A 19,182-nucleotide genomic window follows, 5' to 3' on the forward strand; every position below is an offset into this window, starting at 1 on the left:
AGCACCCTCATCAGGTGCCTCACAACCACCTAGAACTCCAGCTCCAGGGTACCCCCATGCCCTCTTGTGGCCTCCATAAGCACTGCACTCATGAACAGAAAGGGGGGGGAGAGAGAGAGAGAGACAGAGACAGAGAGAGAGACAGAGAGACACAGAGAGAGAGACAGAGACAGAGACAGACAGAGAGACAGAGAAACAGAGACAGAAAGACAGACAGAGAAACAGAGAGAGACATAACAAAAAGCATTGGTCATAATAAACACAATCCCCAAATGCATTTTCGAAATTAACTTTTGATGGTTCAGAGCTAATGAGGAATCTTCCCTCCTGTTTTACCTCCCAGTCTCAAAAGGCTGACCGCTCTCTGCTGTGTTGCCTTGCCCAGTGCCTCCTCCAGACAGACCTGGCGCTGCTTTACTCAGTCCAGTTAGCAAAACGTGATTTTGCTGTCACAGTGGGGTGCTCGGTTATTTATAATAATCTTTTCCTCTACCTGCCTTTTGTGGGACAGTGTCTTAAAGAGGGGTTGTGATCGCTCCAGAACAACGGGAAAACTTGCAGGTTCAAAGGACACTAACTAGATTTCCTAAAAGAATTTACGGAGGTGAGGCCGGGGAAGTCACTTGTTTAACCAACTTCTCATGGCTAGTCTAGTCTCTCTCTGTCTCATTCACTACTCTATGAACGATGTGTTAGCAATCTTGAAAGGGAAAAGCTGTTTAATTAGACACTTTTGCTAACACCACAAAAGAAAATAATGCAGACGGAATGAGGGACACTGCGAGCGCAGCCTTGGCCAGTCTGTCCACACCGCAGTACCACACGGTCGAGACTAGACTGCGCAGCTAAACTAGCTGACCAATTCCAAGTGCGCAAGCGCAATGGGATCCCTAAGCCACCCCGCCCCTCCTAGTACCATTGCCAACAGAGGGTGACTCCCCCAGTTCTGCGTGGCGCGAAAAGGCGGGACTGCCTAGCTCGAAGCCAGAGCGCATGCGTAAGTAAGCCCCTACGTAGCACTTCCTGTCGCGTGATCCTAAGAACCAATGAAACTGCAGAACAGAGGGCCCACATGCCTCCGTTCCCATTGGCAACCTGCGGCTTCTAAACAACCTGCCCTCCTTCGGCCGCCGGCGCTGGCCTCTCTGGTTCCCGTGGGTGCGGAGGGCCGCCGCCATGGTGAGTAGCGGCCGGAGAGAGGGACTGACGGGGCATGGGTAGGGAAGGGCGACAGCGAGAGGCTGGCCAGCCCCGGCGAGAGCCACAGCCTTTGTGCCTCCGTTCCCATTGGCAACCTGCGGCTTCTAAACAACCTGCCCTCCTCCGGCCGCCGGCGCTGGCCTCTCTGGTTCCCGTGGGTGCGGAGGGCCGCCGCCATGGTGAGTAGCGGCCGGAGAGAGGGACTGACGGGGCATGGGTAGGGAAGGGCGACAGCGAGAGGCTGGCCAGCCCCGGCGAGAGCCACAGCCTTTCCAGCTTGCAGTCTCCAGTGCCTCCGCTCTGCGGTGCCCTGGCCTTCGCTGCAGGCACACCTTGGCCAGCATGGGCAGTCGTGGGCTGACCTTGGCCAGCATGGGCAGTCGTGGTCTGATCCCAACTTTCTGTGTGAGCTTGTTGGAGTCTCGTTTTCTGGTGCGGAGTCTTTTCACTTGAAAAACCCAAGTACCCCACTTTACAGTGATGAAATTTGGGTGGATTCGTTCCAAAAAGACTTTTGGGCTAGAATGTGTGGTGGAATCCTGGCTCTCGTGAACAAAGTAGGCTCAGTCTCCTGCACCAAAAAATAAAACTGGTAAGAACCACGAGTACACCGTCCCAGTTTAAACAGTCGCACGGTAATGAAGTTGAAATGTTAGGGAAAAAGGAATTAGGCTGGTCTGAGCGTGCTGCTCAAATGGGCTGCTGAAATATCAGCAGAATTCCGTTAGCGCCCGGTATGTTTCAAGCTTGATAAATGAAATAAGGTATAGAAAATAAAAAAATTCTAAACAATAGTTGATTTCTCCTGTTTGACTACTAACCCAACCTTCTTGACTTCTTGATTTATTTAAACCAACATCTGGTTTATAACAAATGTTATATGACAATTTCTAAACTAAATATGCTTTTTAAGGCTATATTTGATAAGGTTAAATTGCTGTGATAGAAATCTGAAAACCCCTGGATCGAAGGCAATTTATATCCCTCCCACATTACAGCCATCTCACATTTAGGTTAGTGAGTGGGTCAGTGATGCTCCATGAGGTAGGGATAGGTCCTTTCATCTTTTTGTTCTCCCAGTCCTAGAGCATCAAAACGGTCTGCATGGTTCATCCAGGTCACCTTCCACCAAGTTTTAGAAAAACAGGGTGTGGCAAAGATGGACCCCATTTCTTAAGGCCCAGGCTTTGGAAAATCCCCCATACCTTACAGGTTCCCATTTGTTCCTGAGAAGTAGTCATGCAACTACACTTGACTGCAAAGAGGTTTTAACTGGGCAACCAGTGGGGGAAGAGAATAATAGAGCCTAATGGACATCTTTAAGTCCTGACAACAGAGTATCCTGTATGTTTCTACTGTTAGTTCTTTTGTGAGACCCTCATGACTAACAAAGTACTTCTCTCTTTTTCAGGCAGAATTGGGCCTAAATGAGCACCATCAAAATGAGATTATTAATTACATGCGTTTTGCTCGTTCAAAGAGAGGGTTGAGACTCAAAACAGTAGATTCCTGCTTCCAAGACCTCAAGGAGAGCAGGTATCTTGGACCCTAAGTACCAGCTTTTTGTTGTTGTTGTTGTTGTTGTTGTTGTTGTTGTTGTTTTTAGACAGGGTTTCCCTGTAGCCCCAGCTGGTCTAGAACTCACTATGTAGACCAAGTTGGCCTTGATCTCAGAGATCTGCCTTCCTCTGTACTACCGCACTCAGCTAGTCCCAGCTTCTTAAACTGGGTCATGACCCCCACATGTGGGTCACATAACTGAATATGGGTGTCATGAAAAATTTGTCAACAGTAAAATGTTTCTGAAGGTCCAGTGACCAAAGCTTAATTCATAATTCCATACATACATAATGAATCTGAGGTGTTCCTGGCAGCATTACCTATGTTGTCTCCGGAGACTTCACTGTGGCCTTGGTTCTGAACATACAGCAGGCCTCCCTTGCACTGCCCAAATCATCAGTCATGTAGCACCAAAAAAAACTGCCTGAAACATCTTGGCTCAGACTTTTGTATGCTTTGAATTGCAATGATTTTACTATGCACAAAAGTTTTCTGCCCTTATGGAAACATAATTACAGAAAACAAAGACAATATTTTCTTGCCATTATGTCTCATCACATAAATATCAACTTAGTATATCTTTGTAGTCTATTGTGGTAGAATGTTTGATTTTGAAAATTACTATTTGATTTGCTGAGTTGAGTTTCATTAAAAAAAATCATTAAATGAATTTTGGCTTGGGATTAGGACAGCATTTCCAACTATTTCTGAGATGGCTCTATACTTTTACCATTTTGTACTACATATTTATGCAAAGCAGAGTTCTCAGCACTGATGAATATAAAATCAAAATATGATCAACTTTGAAAAATACTGCCGCTAGGAAGGGGTGCTGGACCAGAAGCCACAACAATCCTGAGAGCAGCTCCACTAAGCAACTTGGATGTTTCAGATTGTTTGGGGTGGGAGCAAGGAGTATGTGGTCAGACGTGCACATGATGATAATTACACAGTGACTAAGTTTCATACAGAAATTGTGATGGGCTTGTGGATTAAATATTCCATGACTTAAATTTCTCCAGTGATTTATTAAGAGTAGAACTATAAATTAACATGGGACTCATGAACCTATGCTAGTCCTGTAGAAGGATTTGAAAGGGGAAAAACAGCAAGGAAAACATGAGAAACTTGCTGAGTAGCACCTTGTTAGTTGATTTGAAACAAACGTTGGTAAGTTTTGTTGGGCCAGTAATGGAAAGTAGTTAAACGTCAAGTCAGATGCAAGTGAAACAGATCTCCAGATTAGCTACAGCTGCCATAGAGTTGTGAGCTAAGTTCAGTAGTGGAGGTTGTCAGCCTTAGACTAGTGTCCATTCAACCCATTAACTAATCTGGTAACGTGGTTTACTCACCCACAGTAGATAAAGACAAAAAATACATTTTAATAGACTTTTATGAAAATAAAGTATTTTGTTGTGTTTTGAGACAGTCTGGCCTGGAACTTAATATGTAGACCAGGCTGGCCTTGAAGTCAGAGATCCGCCTACCTCGGCCTCCCGAGTGCTGGGACTAAAAGCATGCACCACCATGCCCGGCTTAAGTATTGGGTTTTTTGGAATGGCTGAATTCTTCTAGCTATATGAAATGTTAAAGGATTATAATTCAAATGCTATTAATTGGACTATAACTGTGTGTGCGGGATAGCTTTAGTGTCAACTTGACACACCTGGGTTGAGGGAGCCTCAATTGGGAAATTGCCTCTATTGGACTGGCCTGTGGCCATGTCTGAGGGGCATCTTCTTGATGAGTGATGTGGGAGTGCCCAGCCCACTGTGGGTGGTGCCACCCCTGGGCAGGTGGGCCTGTGTTGCATAAGAAAGCAGACTGAGCAGTGGCCAGGGGAGCAAGCCAGTAAGCAGCGTTCCTCCATGGCCTGTGCTCTAGCTCCTGTTTCCAGGTTCCTGCCCTGAGTTCTACCTTGGGCTCCCTGATGAACTGCGATCTGGGAGATATAAGCTGAATAAACCCTTTCCTCCCAAGTTGCTATTGGTCAAAGTGTTTTGTCACAGCAATGGAGAAACAAACTAAGACACTGTGCTAACAGTATTTACTATTAACTTGAGTATAACTGTGTTAAAACTTAAGTGTAACTGGCTCTTGCTCTATTTTTTCCATTTGTAAGAGAAGGAGACAACGCTGAGTCTGAGAGTCTGGGGGTGAGGGACTTTGGAGGGGCAAAGCACGAAGAGGCAAAGACTCTGTATTGTATCAGTTACCGTGAGTAGGAGGTGTACACAGATTTGTTCAGGGCTCAGCTGTAGGTCATGCTGCTGAAACTATGTGGCTTAGTCACTCACAGTAGAACCATAGGCAAGTCTCCTCTACCCCCCAAACCCAGTCTACAGTCAGGGAATTAAAGACAAGGATTCTGAAATTCCCTTCCAACTCGGGTATTTCTAATGAGAGTAGCTTTTAATGTGGTCGTTGATGGAAATATTTGTTTTTGTGATGTCATAGTGGTGCTTTAAGATAACAGGGTTTTTTGTTTTTCCTTAGTCTCCAGACTACTAAGAAAAGCAATATACAATTACGGTTTATTTCTCATAGGCATTTGCTAACATGTAAATAATTCATAAAGTTTCTAAAATGCTAAAGTGGTAGCAGTAAAATGAAGGAACTATGTGTTCTGGGTGACTTGAAGTTATTAAATGTGATAAGACTAATTTTAGGTACAGTGAAGTAAAAAAATAATAATAATATTGAAAAATTAAAAGAATGGATGAAAGTTGGGGGATGTTTCTCAACACATAGTTGTAGTAAAGAGAACACATTTGAAGAATTACCCACAGTCTAATTTTAATAAATAATAAATCTCTCCCAGAGAGATTTTCTCTTGTATCTTTAATCCCTTAAATGTCATGATATAGGTTTAACTTTGTTGTATTCTGGAAGTTGCGCCTGTGATTCCTAGCTGTTGTGCTGGTGCTATCTTTCAGGCTGGTAGAAGAGACCTTCACTGTGGATGAGGTCTCGGAAGTCCTGAATGGGCTGCAGGCTGTGGTGCACAGTGAGGTGGAGTCTGAGCTCATCAACACAGCCTACACCAATGTGCTGCTCCTGCGGCAGCTCTTCTCACAAGCTGAGAAGTGGTACCTAAAGCTACAGACAGACATCTCTGAACTTGAAAACAGGTAATAAAAATTGTCCCTGCAGTTGAGACAGTAGCAGTCCACGTATGATCTTGAAAGTTAGTGAATGCCTTCGCTAGTGCTTTCCTTGGGGCTGTGGTGTGGGTAGGACGGCAGCAAGGCATCAGTCACTAGGTGATCCCTTGGGTAGCACTCAAAAGTCCTTTTTAAGATGCCCTGTTTCCACCATTTCTAAGTACTACAAAGGCCTTTGAGCTATATGAAACTGCTTTTCAATCCATCTAAATTAATTCTTCCTTACAGCAACTCTGTGGACATGGTCAGTGTTGTAGTAGACTTCATAGACTGATCTGCTAAGAAGTAAAGTAAAAAACAGTTCACAAAATTGATTGAACTATATGTACTATTCCATCCATTCAGTCTGATAGCATTGCAAGTTTATTTCTAAATAATTGCACTTAAAAATCATACACTTAGGGTCTGGAGAGATGGTTCAGCAGTTAAGAGCACTGGCTGCCCTTGCAGAGGACCCAGGTTCAGTTCCTAGCACCCACATGGTAGTTGTCCGTAACTCCAGTGCCAGGGGATTTGATGCCTTCTTCTGGCCTCCATGGGTACTGGATGCATGTAGTATGCTGCCATACATGCAAACAAAATAGTCATACACATAAAATAAAATTTTAAAAATCATACGCTTAAGAAATGTAAAACATACAAGATTTATAAACTTTACAGTATCAAAGAGCTCATTTATTTCAAAACCTGTAATAAGATCTTTGAAGTTGAAGTTGGTTCTCAGAAAAGCATGCCAGAAGTCAAGAAGAAGTCACTGCTAAGCCTTGGAAATCACTGTCCAAGAAGAGTCACCTCATTTCAGCTCATGTGGAGAGTGATGAGCAATGCTAAGGGAAGTCCTTCAGGCAGGGAAGGAAATTCATTTGGTTTCTATAACTCAGTTTCTCACTGGTAACTGGTGAGAAAATGCTGAGCACTGATGTTTGAAGATAGAAAAGTGGTCTGTAAATGAGAACATAGCCCACACATCTATCTTGGTCGATCATTACGGGGATCACCCATGATCTGGGTGTCTGTCTTTCCAGGGAATGTGTGATAATCTTGTTCAGTAGATACCATGAGCTAATTTCATATCCCAAACAATTCTATTAAAGTCAGATTCTGGAGCTGGAGAGACATCTCAGTGATTACGAGAACTGACTGCTCTTGCAGAGGGCTGGGGTTCAGTTCCCAGCATCCACATGGCTGCTGACAACTGTGTTAACTCCAAGTATAAGGGATCCAGCACCCTCTTGGTCTCCATGGGCACTGCATGCATGTGGTGCATTTACATGTATGCAGGTAAAACACTCTTACACATAAATAAAGCTAATAAATAAGTAAACATTTTTTAAGTCAGATTGTTTCTTAGCTAACAAATACAAATTTCATTCATATGTGTATTAGCATTCCTGTTTATTTCTTACTGCATGTATTCATTGAATAGCTACCAAATACAACATACCAGGTGCTTAGGATGGTTCAGATTTGCTTCCACAGGCTTGAGAGTTTCAACTGTTTGTAACTAAATATCAGTTTTGTCTAATTGTGTGCTCTTCTTCCTAGCATGTGATAGGTTAGTGCTTGTGATTTTATTCTTTTGTGTGATAGAAGTATATTGTTAATGAATGGTCTTTTATATTTGATTTTGTCCTCAAGAGAATTATTAGAACAAGTTGCAGAATTTGAAAAGGCAGAATTTGCATCTTCAAATAAAAAGGTAATTTTTGTTCATTCTAAATCCATAACTTTGTGTGTGTGATATGCATGCATGTGTATATGCCTGTTTGTATGTTTGCGTTCACGTGTATGTGCTTGTGTGTGAAGGCCACAGGTTGACATTGTGTTCCTTCAGCACACTGTTATTTACTGAGGCAGGGTCTCTCACTACACTCAGAGCCGACCAACTTAGCTAGACTAGCCAACTTGCCCTAGGGATTCCCTGTCTCTGCCTGTTGAGCCCTGGGATTACAGACAGGGCACCATGCATACCCAGCTTTTATGTGGGTGCTGGGGATCTGAACTCAAGTCCTTTCACTTGCGTGGTAGTAATTTATTCACTGAGTTATCTCCTCAGCAACATATTCTTAATAGTCAGTATCTAAAATGCTCAAGACATAGCCTGTCAGAGTAAGAACTTTTAAGGAAAAGTATTCAAGTTGAGGGTGGAATTCAAATTGCCACTCATACTTGCACACAGAAGATGAAAAGTTGTAGAAGTCACTGAAATCCCAGCTGTGTAAACTCTTCACCCAGCTGATGCAAAGCATAGGCTTTGTAGTAATCAGAATAGTGGTTATATACTGGCTCTGCTACCTAGCTTTGTGTCATGAGCAGGTTACCTAACATAGCAGGTGGAGACAGGACTAGTAGTTACCTGGTTGTCTTTCTATACATTATCATTATGTACAATGACATTCCACTTTATAGATACACCATAAATGGTCCCTTTTGTCAAATAGCTAAATGCTGCTGAGATGGATCCATGTACAAACACATAGGAAACATTTTTCCAGTGGTTCTTTTTGACATATTTCTGGCTAGGAAATTTCTAGGTTAGAAGGCATGAATTCTTATTTGTAATATGCATTACTAAAGTACTCAAATATTTGTGCTAAGTTCTGGTTCATCTATAAATCCTCAGCCATTATAGTTTCATGGTATGAGGTTCATAAAGAAATCTGTTTCATGGATGGAAGTTCCTGTCCTAGGTGGAGGATTTTTATCAGGTCTAGCTCTGAGCTCTTTCTCTCCTTCTTTTCCATCTGTATATATGAAAAAGTACAGGGAGTTGGGTTTCATTTTTATCTGTTATATCTTGGGTTTCATAGGGTACATCTTGGGCTCTGGGTATAACAGAATGAACCTAACAAGAATCCCTACACCTGTGGAATTAATGTCCTGGTTATATGTCTTCCACATAGCAAGTGTGAATGTGGAGCTAGAGAGTTGGCTCAGCAGTTAAGAGCACTGGCTGCTCTTGCATAGGACCTGGGTTTGGTTCCCAGTACCCACATGGTGGCTAACAACCATCTGTAACTCCAGTTCTGGGGAATCCAGCGCCCTCTTCTGACCTCCAAAGTATGACTGTTTAAAATACTTTTTATGTGTTTGCTTGTGTGAGTTTATATACACCATGTGCATTCCAGAGCTCCCGGAGAGCATTGGATCCCCTAGAACTGGAGTTATAGTTGTAAGACATCAAGTGGGTGCTGGGAACTAAACCAGGGTCCTCTGCAAGAGTAGTAAATGCTCTTAACTACTAAGTCATTTCTCTAGCTCCAGGAAAGTACAAATGTTTAATGATTATTTATGTTTTCCTGTGTTGATTTCAGTTTGGTTTCATTTTGTTACAGCCCATCATAGATATCACAAAGCCAAAGCTTACTCCCATTAATGAAGGTGGAACAACAGAACTGCTAAACAAGGTAATGCTGTCATTATTTTGAGAAATGGGAAAAACTTATAATTCATACACACACATACCCTGTTGCCTGAGAAACGGGAAGGAGACTGAGTAGGGCTTTGGTCCACTGAGCATAATTATTGCATAATTAGTGTTTTACTGAATGGAGCCCAATGACCAGAAGAGGGCATGCTTACCCTTCTAGAGGGTGTGAAGTGGCTGATCCTATCTTTTCATGGTAAAGTGCAGAACACAGGATTTGAACAGTGGCTTTTTTGAGTTTTTTGTTTTTGTTCTTTGGTATGGACATTTGAAGTTTGTGATCCACAGTATTCTAGGGTTTTTTTTTAAACACATATCAAAATTATCAGAATATAAATATTTTCCTTGATTCCTATATTCTAGCCATTATGCTAAGCTTTGTTGGACATAAAAAGTAGTATAAATCCTATTCTCCCACAAAAATGCTATTCTTTCATTGGGAAGGGAGAAGTACTATTCCAGAAGCAGAATTTTTTTTAAAAAAAAAAAGTACTACAGATACTACAGGGTACTTTGGGAACGGTTCTGTGTGGATGGGAGTAGGTAAGACTAGGTGCTTGAGTGAGGTAGCCTCTCAGCTGCATCTTAAAGATGAAGACAGATTAATTTAAAAAGGGGGCCCCTTGGGCAAGGGAACAGAATGCTCAGAGGCCAGAGGCAGGCAGAAGGTCATGGTGACGTGGAACAGAGTACAGTGCCCTCTGATCAGGCCAGCATATATTGGAGTATAGTGAGAAATCAGACCATTGTGGCAGGTGCCTCTTATGTCAGAGGTGCATAAGAGCAAAGGTGTTTTGCCTTAGCTTGGAAAAGCCATTCAGCTTAGGCACAGGTGCTAAAGTGATGAAGATGGTGTTTTCAGGGTAAGTGGCAGCAATGTGGCCAAGAACAGGCCCAAGAGTTGCAGGATCAGAAGAGACAGGAAATCAATTAAAAACAAAGGGCAGAAGAGAAGAGGTGTTTCTAAGAGACTGAGATTAAAGCAACTGGAAGTCTTAGAGCTAAAGTTCACTCACAGATCTGAGGCTGGGGCAGGCTTCGTGAAACTGGGATTTTACCCCTAACCAGGGCATGTGGATTTTTGTGCTATTGTGTAATTTTGGTTTTTGATTGGTTGATTAGTTTTTTGAGACAGAGTCTCACTGTGTAGCCCTGGCTGGCCTGGAAGTCAACAGAGATCCACTTGAGTATCTCCTGAGTGCTGGGATTAAAGGCGTGCAGCATCATGCCTAATAGCTATTGTGTAATTTTGATTAAATTAAATTTATAAGTGAAACAAGCAATTTCAAATGTTAAATATGTTTTGATTAAAACAATCTGAATTTACTCACAAAGGAAATTTTAAGACTTCAACAGGAGAATGAGAAATTGAAGTCAAGGCTGAAGACCATTGAAATACAGGTAACTGAAAAATCCTTTCATGCAGTCATTGAAGGGTTAACCTAGAACATGAATACTGAGTGTGTCCTGTTGACACTTGACTGTAGGCTACAAACGCTCTGGATGAGAAGTCAAAGCTGGAAAGAGCACTTCAAGATTTACAGCTTGATCAAGGAAATCAACAGGTGAAACAGAGTTTTAGCCTTTGTTTGTTTGTTTGTTTGTTGCCCTGGCTGACCTGGAACTTGCTACAATAGACCAGTCTAACCTTGATCATCTGCCTCTGCTTCTCAAGTGCTGCATTCACCACTACGTCAGGCAACAAAGAAGCTTGTAAGTCATATAGACACTGTTCATTGTAATAAGCCTACCCCTGCCACTCTCCCTACCAAATGCTATTACTACTGACTTGTATTGTGATCCCTGTCCCAGAAAAGGCCAGATAAGAACCAGTTCCCTACCCTCTCTTCACTCTCCAGGACAGATTCACAGCTCATGTGACTAGCATGTGTCTGAGATTTTAATGACTTGCAAGATATTCTTAAATTTATTAATTTTTTCCCTTTCCCACTCTCAGTTATAATTGAGAAAACAGAAAATGAATGGCAATTTACTGTGGATTTTTATCTGGGTTTTATTATACTGATCATTAAGTTTTTCTTAGATGGGTGACAGTGGGAAGAATTTGCTGGTTATGGTCTTCAAGTCCATTTGTATCCATTATACTGTGGAATACAGTGAATTCTGGGGCCCAAGAGTGGCTGAAAGCTGTGTCACCTGTGGAAGTTAGGAAGTGCACCATTGCATCTCCTGTGGCCTTTCCACTGACTGTGTGACACTGCAGTGGGATATATGAGTGGAGCATTTGGACACATTTTCAGTGCAGCATTGCCTTTTCTAGTGGCATTCATAGTAAATGCCTGCTGGACAATCCCCAGATTGACTTGTAAGGTTTTGTTGTTTCATTTCTAGCATAATTTTTTTAATGGGGCTGAATGTTGTACACAAGGCCTGTGCATTAATGAGACAGGAAAACGATCTATACTTGCTAAATACATAGATAAAAGCAGTGTTTTCAACAGCATGAAACAAAATAATACTTGCTCATCTTTTAATCTGCAGGCACTCTGTTGCTGCTCTCGCCTAGACATCATCAGGTTTTTGTTAAACTTCATGAAAACTTTCAAACATGCAGAAGTACAGAGAATAGTGCAATGGACCCCTATGAACCTACCACTAACTTACCAGTTACCAGGCATGGCCAGTCTGGCTTCATTTCTGCTTTTTCTTTCTTCCCCTCATCCATGTCTTTTTAAAGCAAATCACAAACATTCATGCGTTAGCTACCTTTTAGACAGAAGGACATTTCTTGTATAGTGAAGGGAAAAGTATATGGCGTTAAGAAATACTGATTTAGAGCTGGTATGTTGGTACACACCTTTAATCCCAACTACTCAGAGGCAGAGGCAGGCAATTAGATCCTGGCTAGCCTGGTCTCTATAGAGCAGGTTCCAGGACAGCTGAGGCTACAGGGAGACCCTGTCTAAAAAAAAAATGAAAAGGAACACTGTTTTTATAAAGCAGGTGAATGTTCCAGAACAGCTTTATACCTTTTCTCAAAAATAAAACAGTTACAAACATTTTTGGGTAATGAATTTATTTAAAGCCATTCGGGGCTATGCTTCAATTTTACTGTTATTTAGGGGAGAGAGGCACTAAAGCAAAATGGACATATGCCTTTACTAGTTGCAGTGAAGCAAAATCTTTTACAAGATTAAAAGATGAGCAAGTATTATTTTGTTTCATGCTGTTGAAAACACTGCTTCATCTATGCATTTAGCAAATATAGACCATTTTCCTGTCACATTAATACAAATCTTTTTTTCTTTTTAAAAAAGTTTTTAATTTTTATTTTATGTGTGTGAGTGTTTTGCCTGCGTGTAGTAAGTGCACCGTGTGTGTGCAATGCCCACAGGGGCCAGATGACGGCATTGGATCCCCTGCAACTGAAGTTACAGATGGTTGTTAGGCATCATCGGGTGCTAAGAACTGAACCTGGGTCCCCTGAAAGTTCAGGCAGCCCTGTTAGCTGCTGAGCCATCTCCATCCCCACAAATCTTTTTTCTGTCTTAAATTTTACCCTGTCGGGGCTGGAGAGATGGCTCAGCGGTTAAGAGCACTGACTCCTCTTGCAGAGGACCTGGGTTGGATTCCCAGCACCCACATGGCAGCTATGAATTGTTCTTAACTCCAGTTCCAGAGGAATCCAAAGCCCTCTTCTGACCTCCGCAGCATTGCACAACACGGGTGCACTCACATACATGCAGGCAATACACTCATACACATAAAATAAAAATAATAAATAAAATCCTTATTTTTAATTTTTAACCTGTCAAAGTAAGATCCAGATAGAAGATTTGTGTTGCAAATTATGAAGAAGTATATACATAGCTCATTAACAGAAAAAAACTTAAACTCTTGTCAATTTAGAAACCTTTATAATCAGTAATTATTAGTGATGCTCTCTGTATTTTCTTGAATAATTATTAAAAGGTAGAAGTTATATGTCATTTATTTTCCACCTAAACTTTTTTTTTTTTTTTTTTTTTTTTTTTTTAAAAAAGAGACAGAGTCTCACTGTGTAGCTCTGGCTGGTGTAGAACTTGCCATGGGAGACAAGGCTGGCCTTGAATTCAGGGCTCTATCTGCCTCTGCCTTCTGTATGCTGGTATTAAAAGCATGCACCACACCCAATACTATTGATTCTTTTGAGACAAAGTCTCACTATTATGAACCCTGTTTGGAACTCACTATGTAACCCAGACTAGCCCACCTATCTACCAATTTGAAGAACTCAAATTCTTCACCAGGATTTTTTTTTTTTTTATTTAGCTTTTCAAAATGATTTGTCAGGGAACAAGGATATAGCTCAATTTTTAAAATGCTTGCTTAGCATGCACAGGCTCTGGGTTCAATCCCTAGCACTGTATAAGCCAGTGTGCTGATAAACGCCTGTAATCCTAGGACTTGGGAGGTAAAGGCAGGAAGATAAGGAGTTCGAGATCATCCTTGGCTATACGGCAAGACTGAGGCCAGCTTGATCTACCAGAGACCTTGTCACCATCTGAAAATGATTTGCCCTGTATACATAACTTTGTCAAATTAAAATCTCACCTCTCTCCAGTTCCTTTTGGACTAAAATTGCAGCGGTTCAGAAATCCTAGTTCTGAATGCAGTGACAGTACTAAGTCTCTGCTGTGTGTACACCAAAGCCGAGGCTGGACTGGGCCTGCTGCAATCCTGCTGGGGATGACACTTACCCAGACTGGTGAGAAAAGCTATGTGCACACACAACCCTGCACACATCACTCCTTTTTGCCTCCTTGGATGTTGGATCACCATTCTAAAACAGCTGTTATTTAGGGTTTCAATGTGAAATTATACTCGTGTATTATTTTCCATAGGATTTCATAAAGGCCCATGACTTGAATGACTTGGAAGACAAAGTTGCAGCTCTTAAGAGTGAATTTCAGAAAACACTTAATGACAAGACAGAAAGCCAAAAGTCCCTCGAGGAGAACCTAGCAGCTGCCAAGCACGACCTCCTCAGAGTTCAGGAGCAGCTGAGCATGGCTGAAAAGGTCAGAACATGCATAAGAGATTAGCCTGTTCTTGTCCAATTATTTGAGCACACAGTAGAGAGAAATAAATGTGACTAAGAGAAACACTGCAAGTTTAGATTATTTTTCTTCCAACATTAGCCAACATACATGCTTAAGAGTTATCATGGCTGGACACTTACATTTGTCCATCTTTGTGATAAAAACAAACTGCTGTCCTCCACATGCTGCTCTGCACCCCTGCGTTGCACTTTGCTGGTTCTTCTCCAGCCTGGCAGAAGCTTGGGTGGATTTTTTTTTTCTAAAGACTTTGAGACCTTTTTTGTAATTGATTATATGTGACATATAGAGAGATAAATTCTTCACTTTAGGGATTAGGCACTTAAGATTCCTGGTTCCTATATTTGGGTGCTGCAGATGGAACCTAGGGCTTGTGCATACTAGGCAAATGCTCTATCAACTGAGCTACATCCCAGTCCTGGGAGCTAAAATTTTATCGAATGAAAATTCTTCCTTGGGGCTGAGGAGATGGCTCAGCAGGTAAAGATGATTGTTGCCAAGCCTGAAGACCTGAGTTCAATTCCCTGGAACCCACATGGTGGAAGGAGAGAACCCCGTAAGTTGTTCTGTGACCTCCACACAGGCATCATGGCATGTTCTCTCCCTGTCTTTCTCTGTCTCTGTCTCTGTCTCTCTCCCTCCCTCCTTCCACCTTTCTCTCCCCTTTCTCTCTTTTTTTCTCTCAATAAGTAAATAAATCTTTAAAAATTCTAAATTACTAGCATTGCTTTGGGATTTGGGAAACATTACATCTTTGACATGAAAGGTAGTCTGCTGTATAGATTCCCACCTCTAGGACATAGTGTGCTTAAGTTACTTGTTAACATGGTACTATTTTATTGGCTTCTCATTTCCAATGTTTTTTAACTTCAGATTATGCTAATTTTTGTTTTTAAAGAAATTATATTCTTTCCTTAACATTTCATAGTAATGGGTTGACATTTTCCACAAAGCAGGAGTTAGAGAAGAAATTTCAGCAAACAGCAGCTTATCGAAATATGAAAGAGATTCTCACCAAAAAGAATGACCAAATCAAAGACCTACGGAAAAGACTGGCAAAGTAAGCCTGGTGATCCTGCCTTGGGATTCCGCTCCCTACTTGCTTGCTGTTACTGATGAGTCAAGCCATCGGTTGCCCCATTGCTTAGTCCAAAGGCCTGTGTGAGGAGGCTGTGGAAGTCTCAGCTAGTGCCCACAGGACTGCTTTTAGACTCAACCAGACTTTTCCCTTTACCACACTATACTCAGCTGTTCTTCGCAGTGGATCCACTTAGCAGGATATGGCACAGAAACAGCAGCTAGCAAGGCAGCACTAAGCCTTTCTGCTCCATGGTGTCCTTCTGGTCCTGAAGTTCTTTGCTAGTTGGGGTCATTTTTGTCATCTTGGTTTTCTCAGAAACCAAACTGAAGCTCACATTTTGCTTTTATCAGAGTTGAGAAGATCTAGAAAGTGAATTTAAGATCAAATTTGTCCTGAGAGGAGATTTGTTAACTCTTAGCTCACAGACATGTCAGCTGTTCGTGTTGATTTTAGGATTGACATAATCATCCTAACCTATCATGGGTCTGAATGCTAAATGCAGAATCTAAAGACATGTTAAGTGATCTGATATAGACCCCAAGTCACCATCATAACACTAGCCTTGACTGTGTCTGACTTCTACCCCAGTAGGGATGTCAAGGCAAGCATACAGCATCCCTGGGCTAATCATTGGAAGAACTTCATTCATAACAGCAACAACAGAAAGAGCCCTGACATTATGCTCGTAATTTTTATTTTCCAGGTACGAATCTGACGATTAAAGATTAGAGGTTTAATCTGAAACCTGCCACACATGAACGTACAAGTTATCTCCACCTCAGGCATGTATTTTGAAGCATTTTGTCAAATTCTCTCATTTTTCTAAGATTTAGACTTGGCTTATTATATTTAGAACTAGTATTCCTACTTTCAATTCTTTTAAGAAAAGAAAAAACATAATGATTCTTTTCTGTTGTCCCAAACACCTCTCCATCGAGTGCTCCAGAGTCTGCAAATGTAGCAAGATTTCTTCATGGTAGAAAAGAGTCATCCTTTTGCATTAGTAAGAAGAGTGAATCTTATAGAGAAGCTGGCATCATCTAAACTTGTACATTCCCTAAGTGTAAGGATAAACAGTAGAGTTATTAAAGTTTAGAAATAAACCTTGTTCTTATTTTTAATAATGAAATCTTAACTCGTTTACTTTTTCTGATCATCAAAGTGTTTAAATTCATAGGAAATGTGGTTACTGTCTACTATGCCCATCGTTTTTTATCAATTATAAGGGGAAGTAGCTGCAGTGTGCATGAAGACTCAGTTAACCTTTGCATCTCCCCATCATGAGTTCTGCTTATCACAGGAGATGCGGGCATCTTTTGCAGCCCGACTTATAAGTTTGTGTTATAGATGAAGAAGGCAGATTCATCCTGTACTTCTATAGCTTAGAAAGCAGATAGATGCAAAGTACACGTATGCTACCACACCCAGCAAAATGTAATCTTTATGCATATTTCCAGAATATCCCTTTAACTTGTGTGTTAAATAGAATTGATCCAACCTCAGGCTTAACTTTAGGTTGTAGCTTATATGTGTTTAGAACAATGGTATTTTCAAGAAATTTAGTATTTTCACTGATCTGCTTTTCCTTGGGTAATTTTATATAAAGCATTAGAAACAGAGCATCTACCCACAGTAGATATGGCATGAGAATAAATAAACCTCAGAAGGAAAGATTTACTCTTCACACATTAAGAGGTAGCAAATTTCCCCACTTCCAAAACCAAATGTGTCATACCCTGAGTGAGCAATGTCAGAGAGGCTATTCTACCTCCACAGATAGATAAATCTATTCCCAGAGAAGAATTTACTGATCAGAGCTTATGTCTCCTTGGTATTTTCATTCAAATTTTTCATATTATCCTTGAATGTACTGTGAGGGTTTGGTTTTTTTTCTTTATGTGTATGAGTGTATTCCTTGCATGTATGTAAGTGTACCTGTGTTATGCAATCCCCGTGGACATCAGAAGAGGGTGTTGGATCCCCCTGGAACTGGAGTTACTGATAGTTGTCAGCCACCATTTGGGTGCTGGGAACCAAACCTGGGTCTTCTGCAAGAACAGCCAGGGTTCTTAACCGCTGAGCCATCTCTTCAGCCTCTGTGAGGATTTTTGTTGTTATTGTTTTAGGCTTTGTTAAAATATTAAAGGAATAAATGATAAAGGTAAGATAATTTCTCCCTAAAGAAGCAGAGAAGATAGTCTTAGGAAGATGAATGAATCAGAGAAGGGAAAGAAAAGATTCCAGCATTTACTACACATTTTTCCTCATCACTCTCTCCATAGTTAGATCACTCATCACTTTCTTATAGAGCTTTCACTGAAGACTCTAGTCACCCTGTTTCTCTAGCCCAAATGATGCCCGCTCTAAAAGTCCATTCTATTGTTTGTGGACCAGGATAGTCTGTATAAGGCAGAAGCAGAACTTCTAACTAAAGAACAACTCTGTCTTTCAGAAACCATTTATTAACCTTCTCTCTACACCTTTCTCAGCTTATGCCAGGAAGAAACAATGTGTCAAGAAACCTATATTGCTGGTTTGAATTTTGATTTATTTGTTTGGCAGTGGTTTTGAAAAAGTCTACATAATGTGTTCTTGTTGAATAATAAATGCAAAAGTATTTAAGTGTTTTAAAGTGTTTCTTTAAAAACTCAAGTAGTAAGGTAAGTAACTGCTGTGCCTTGGTATAGCCAGCAGGATGCTGCTCTCACCTAAACACCTTCTTCTGCCCCTAGTTTTGTCACTGTTCTGTTTCTGAACTTCTACTCAGCAAAATGCAATTTTAAGTATTCATTTCACTTAGTTTCCCAGCTTTAAGATTTATCTTCAGGGGCTGGAGAGATGATTAGTGGTTTTCCAGAGGATCCAGGTTCAGTTCATAGTTTCCACAGGGTAGCTTAAATCCACCCTTCAGTTTCAGGCAGTCCAATGCCCTCTTCTGGCCAATGCAGGCACTATGCACACATGTGAATCACTTATATATGTGCAGGCAAAGCTCATACACATACAATAAAAATAAATAAAATCTTTAAAAAAGGAGGAGGAGGATTTATTTTGAGACTGAGTGTAGTGTTGCACACCTTTAGTCCCAGCACTTGGTAGGCAGTGGCAGGTGGATCTCTTGAGTTCCAAGCCAGTCACGTCTACATAGTGAGACCCTGTGTCAAAAAAAAAGATTCATCTCATTTAACTGGAAAACCATTTTAGTCTAAATATTTTTTACTTTCTAGGAATATTGGTTCAAGCCTTGAGTGAGCCATGAATGTGCCAAACTCTGGGGATAGTTTGAGCTGATGGCCATCATAATGCAGCTGTGTGCCAGGTGCAGTGCCTATAAGATCATTTACCTAATGTGCATGAAATCCTGGGGTCAATCCCCAGCACTGTAAAGCAAAAGCAAAACTGAATAATGCAGCTTTGGTTTAACCTAAAAATTTAAGGCTCCAAAATTATGACTTACACCTTAAAAAAAAAAACAAAATGTAAAGGGTTTTGTTATCATTTCTTCTGTTTGACAATTAAGTGTTCATTTGTTCTCATGTCTTAGATTTTTGTGTCTGTTAAATTGTTTAATCATGTTTATGTCTTATAAAAATGATTATATAGAAAACTTGGCTCTATTAAATATATAATCCTATTTGATAAAGCCTTTGCTATCTGCTATTTCCATTCTGATAAACTAAAAGATTCCTA

The 19,182-nt window shown here is 41.0% G+C and overlaps 1 protein-coding gene across 3 annotated transcripts; it reads left to right on the forward strand.

Annotated features, from left to right (window-relative positions):
- Positions 1 to 1,159: 1,159 nt before the first annotated feature.
- Positions 1,160 to 18,954, forward strand: Lztfl1 (leucine zipper transcription factor like 1). Of its 3 annotated transcripts, XM_008831924.3 has the most exons (11): positions 1,312 to 1,379; positions 1,679 to 1,792; positions 2,612 to 2,736; positions 5,697 to 5,891; positions 7,563 to 7,623; positions 9,260 to 9,331; positions 10,687 to 10,752; positions 10,839 to 10,916; positions 14,196 to 14,372; positions 15,368 to 15,471; positions 16,196 to 18,954. In XM_008831924.3, exons 3-11 carry the CDS (start codon positions 2,660 to 2,662, stop codon positions 16,212 to 16,214), a joined length of 849 nt encoding a protein of 282 aa, XP_008830146.1. In that variant the 5' UTR covers positions 1,312 to 1,379; positions 1,679 to 1,792; positions 2,612 to 2,659; the 3' UTR covers positions 16,215 to 18,954. The 3 variants fall into 3 exon arrangements, with proteins under 3 accessions (XP_017653334.1, XP_008830143.1, XP_008830146.1); XM_017797845.2 differs by lacking the exons at positions 1,312 to 1,379; positions 1,679 to 1,792 and adding an exon at positions 1,160 to 1,179; XM_008831921.3 differs by lacking the exon at positions 1,679 to 1,792 and having other exon boundaries at positions 1,279 to 1,379.
- Positions 18,955 to 19,182: the final 228 nt, after the last annotated feature.

The sequence above is a fragment of the Nannospalax galili genome, unplaced genomic scaffold (assembly GCF_000622305.1).
Source record: "Nannospalax galili isolate Female #2095 unplaced genomic scaffold, S.galili_v1.0 scaffold536, whole genome shotgun sequence".
NCBI lineage: Eukaryota > Metazoa > Chordata > Mammalia > Rodentia > Spalacidae > Nannospalax > Nannospalax galili.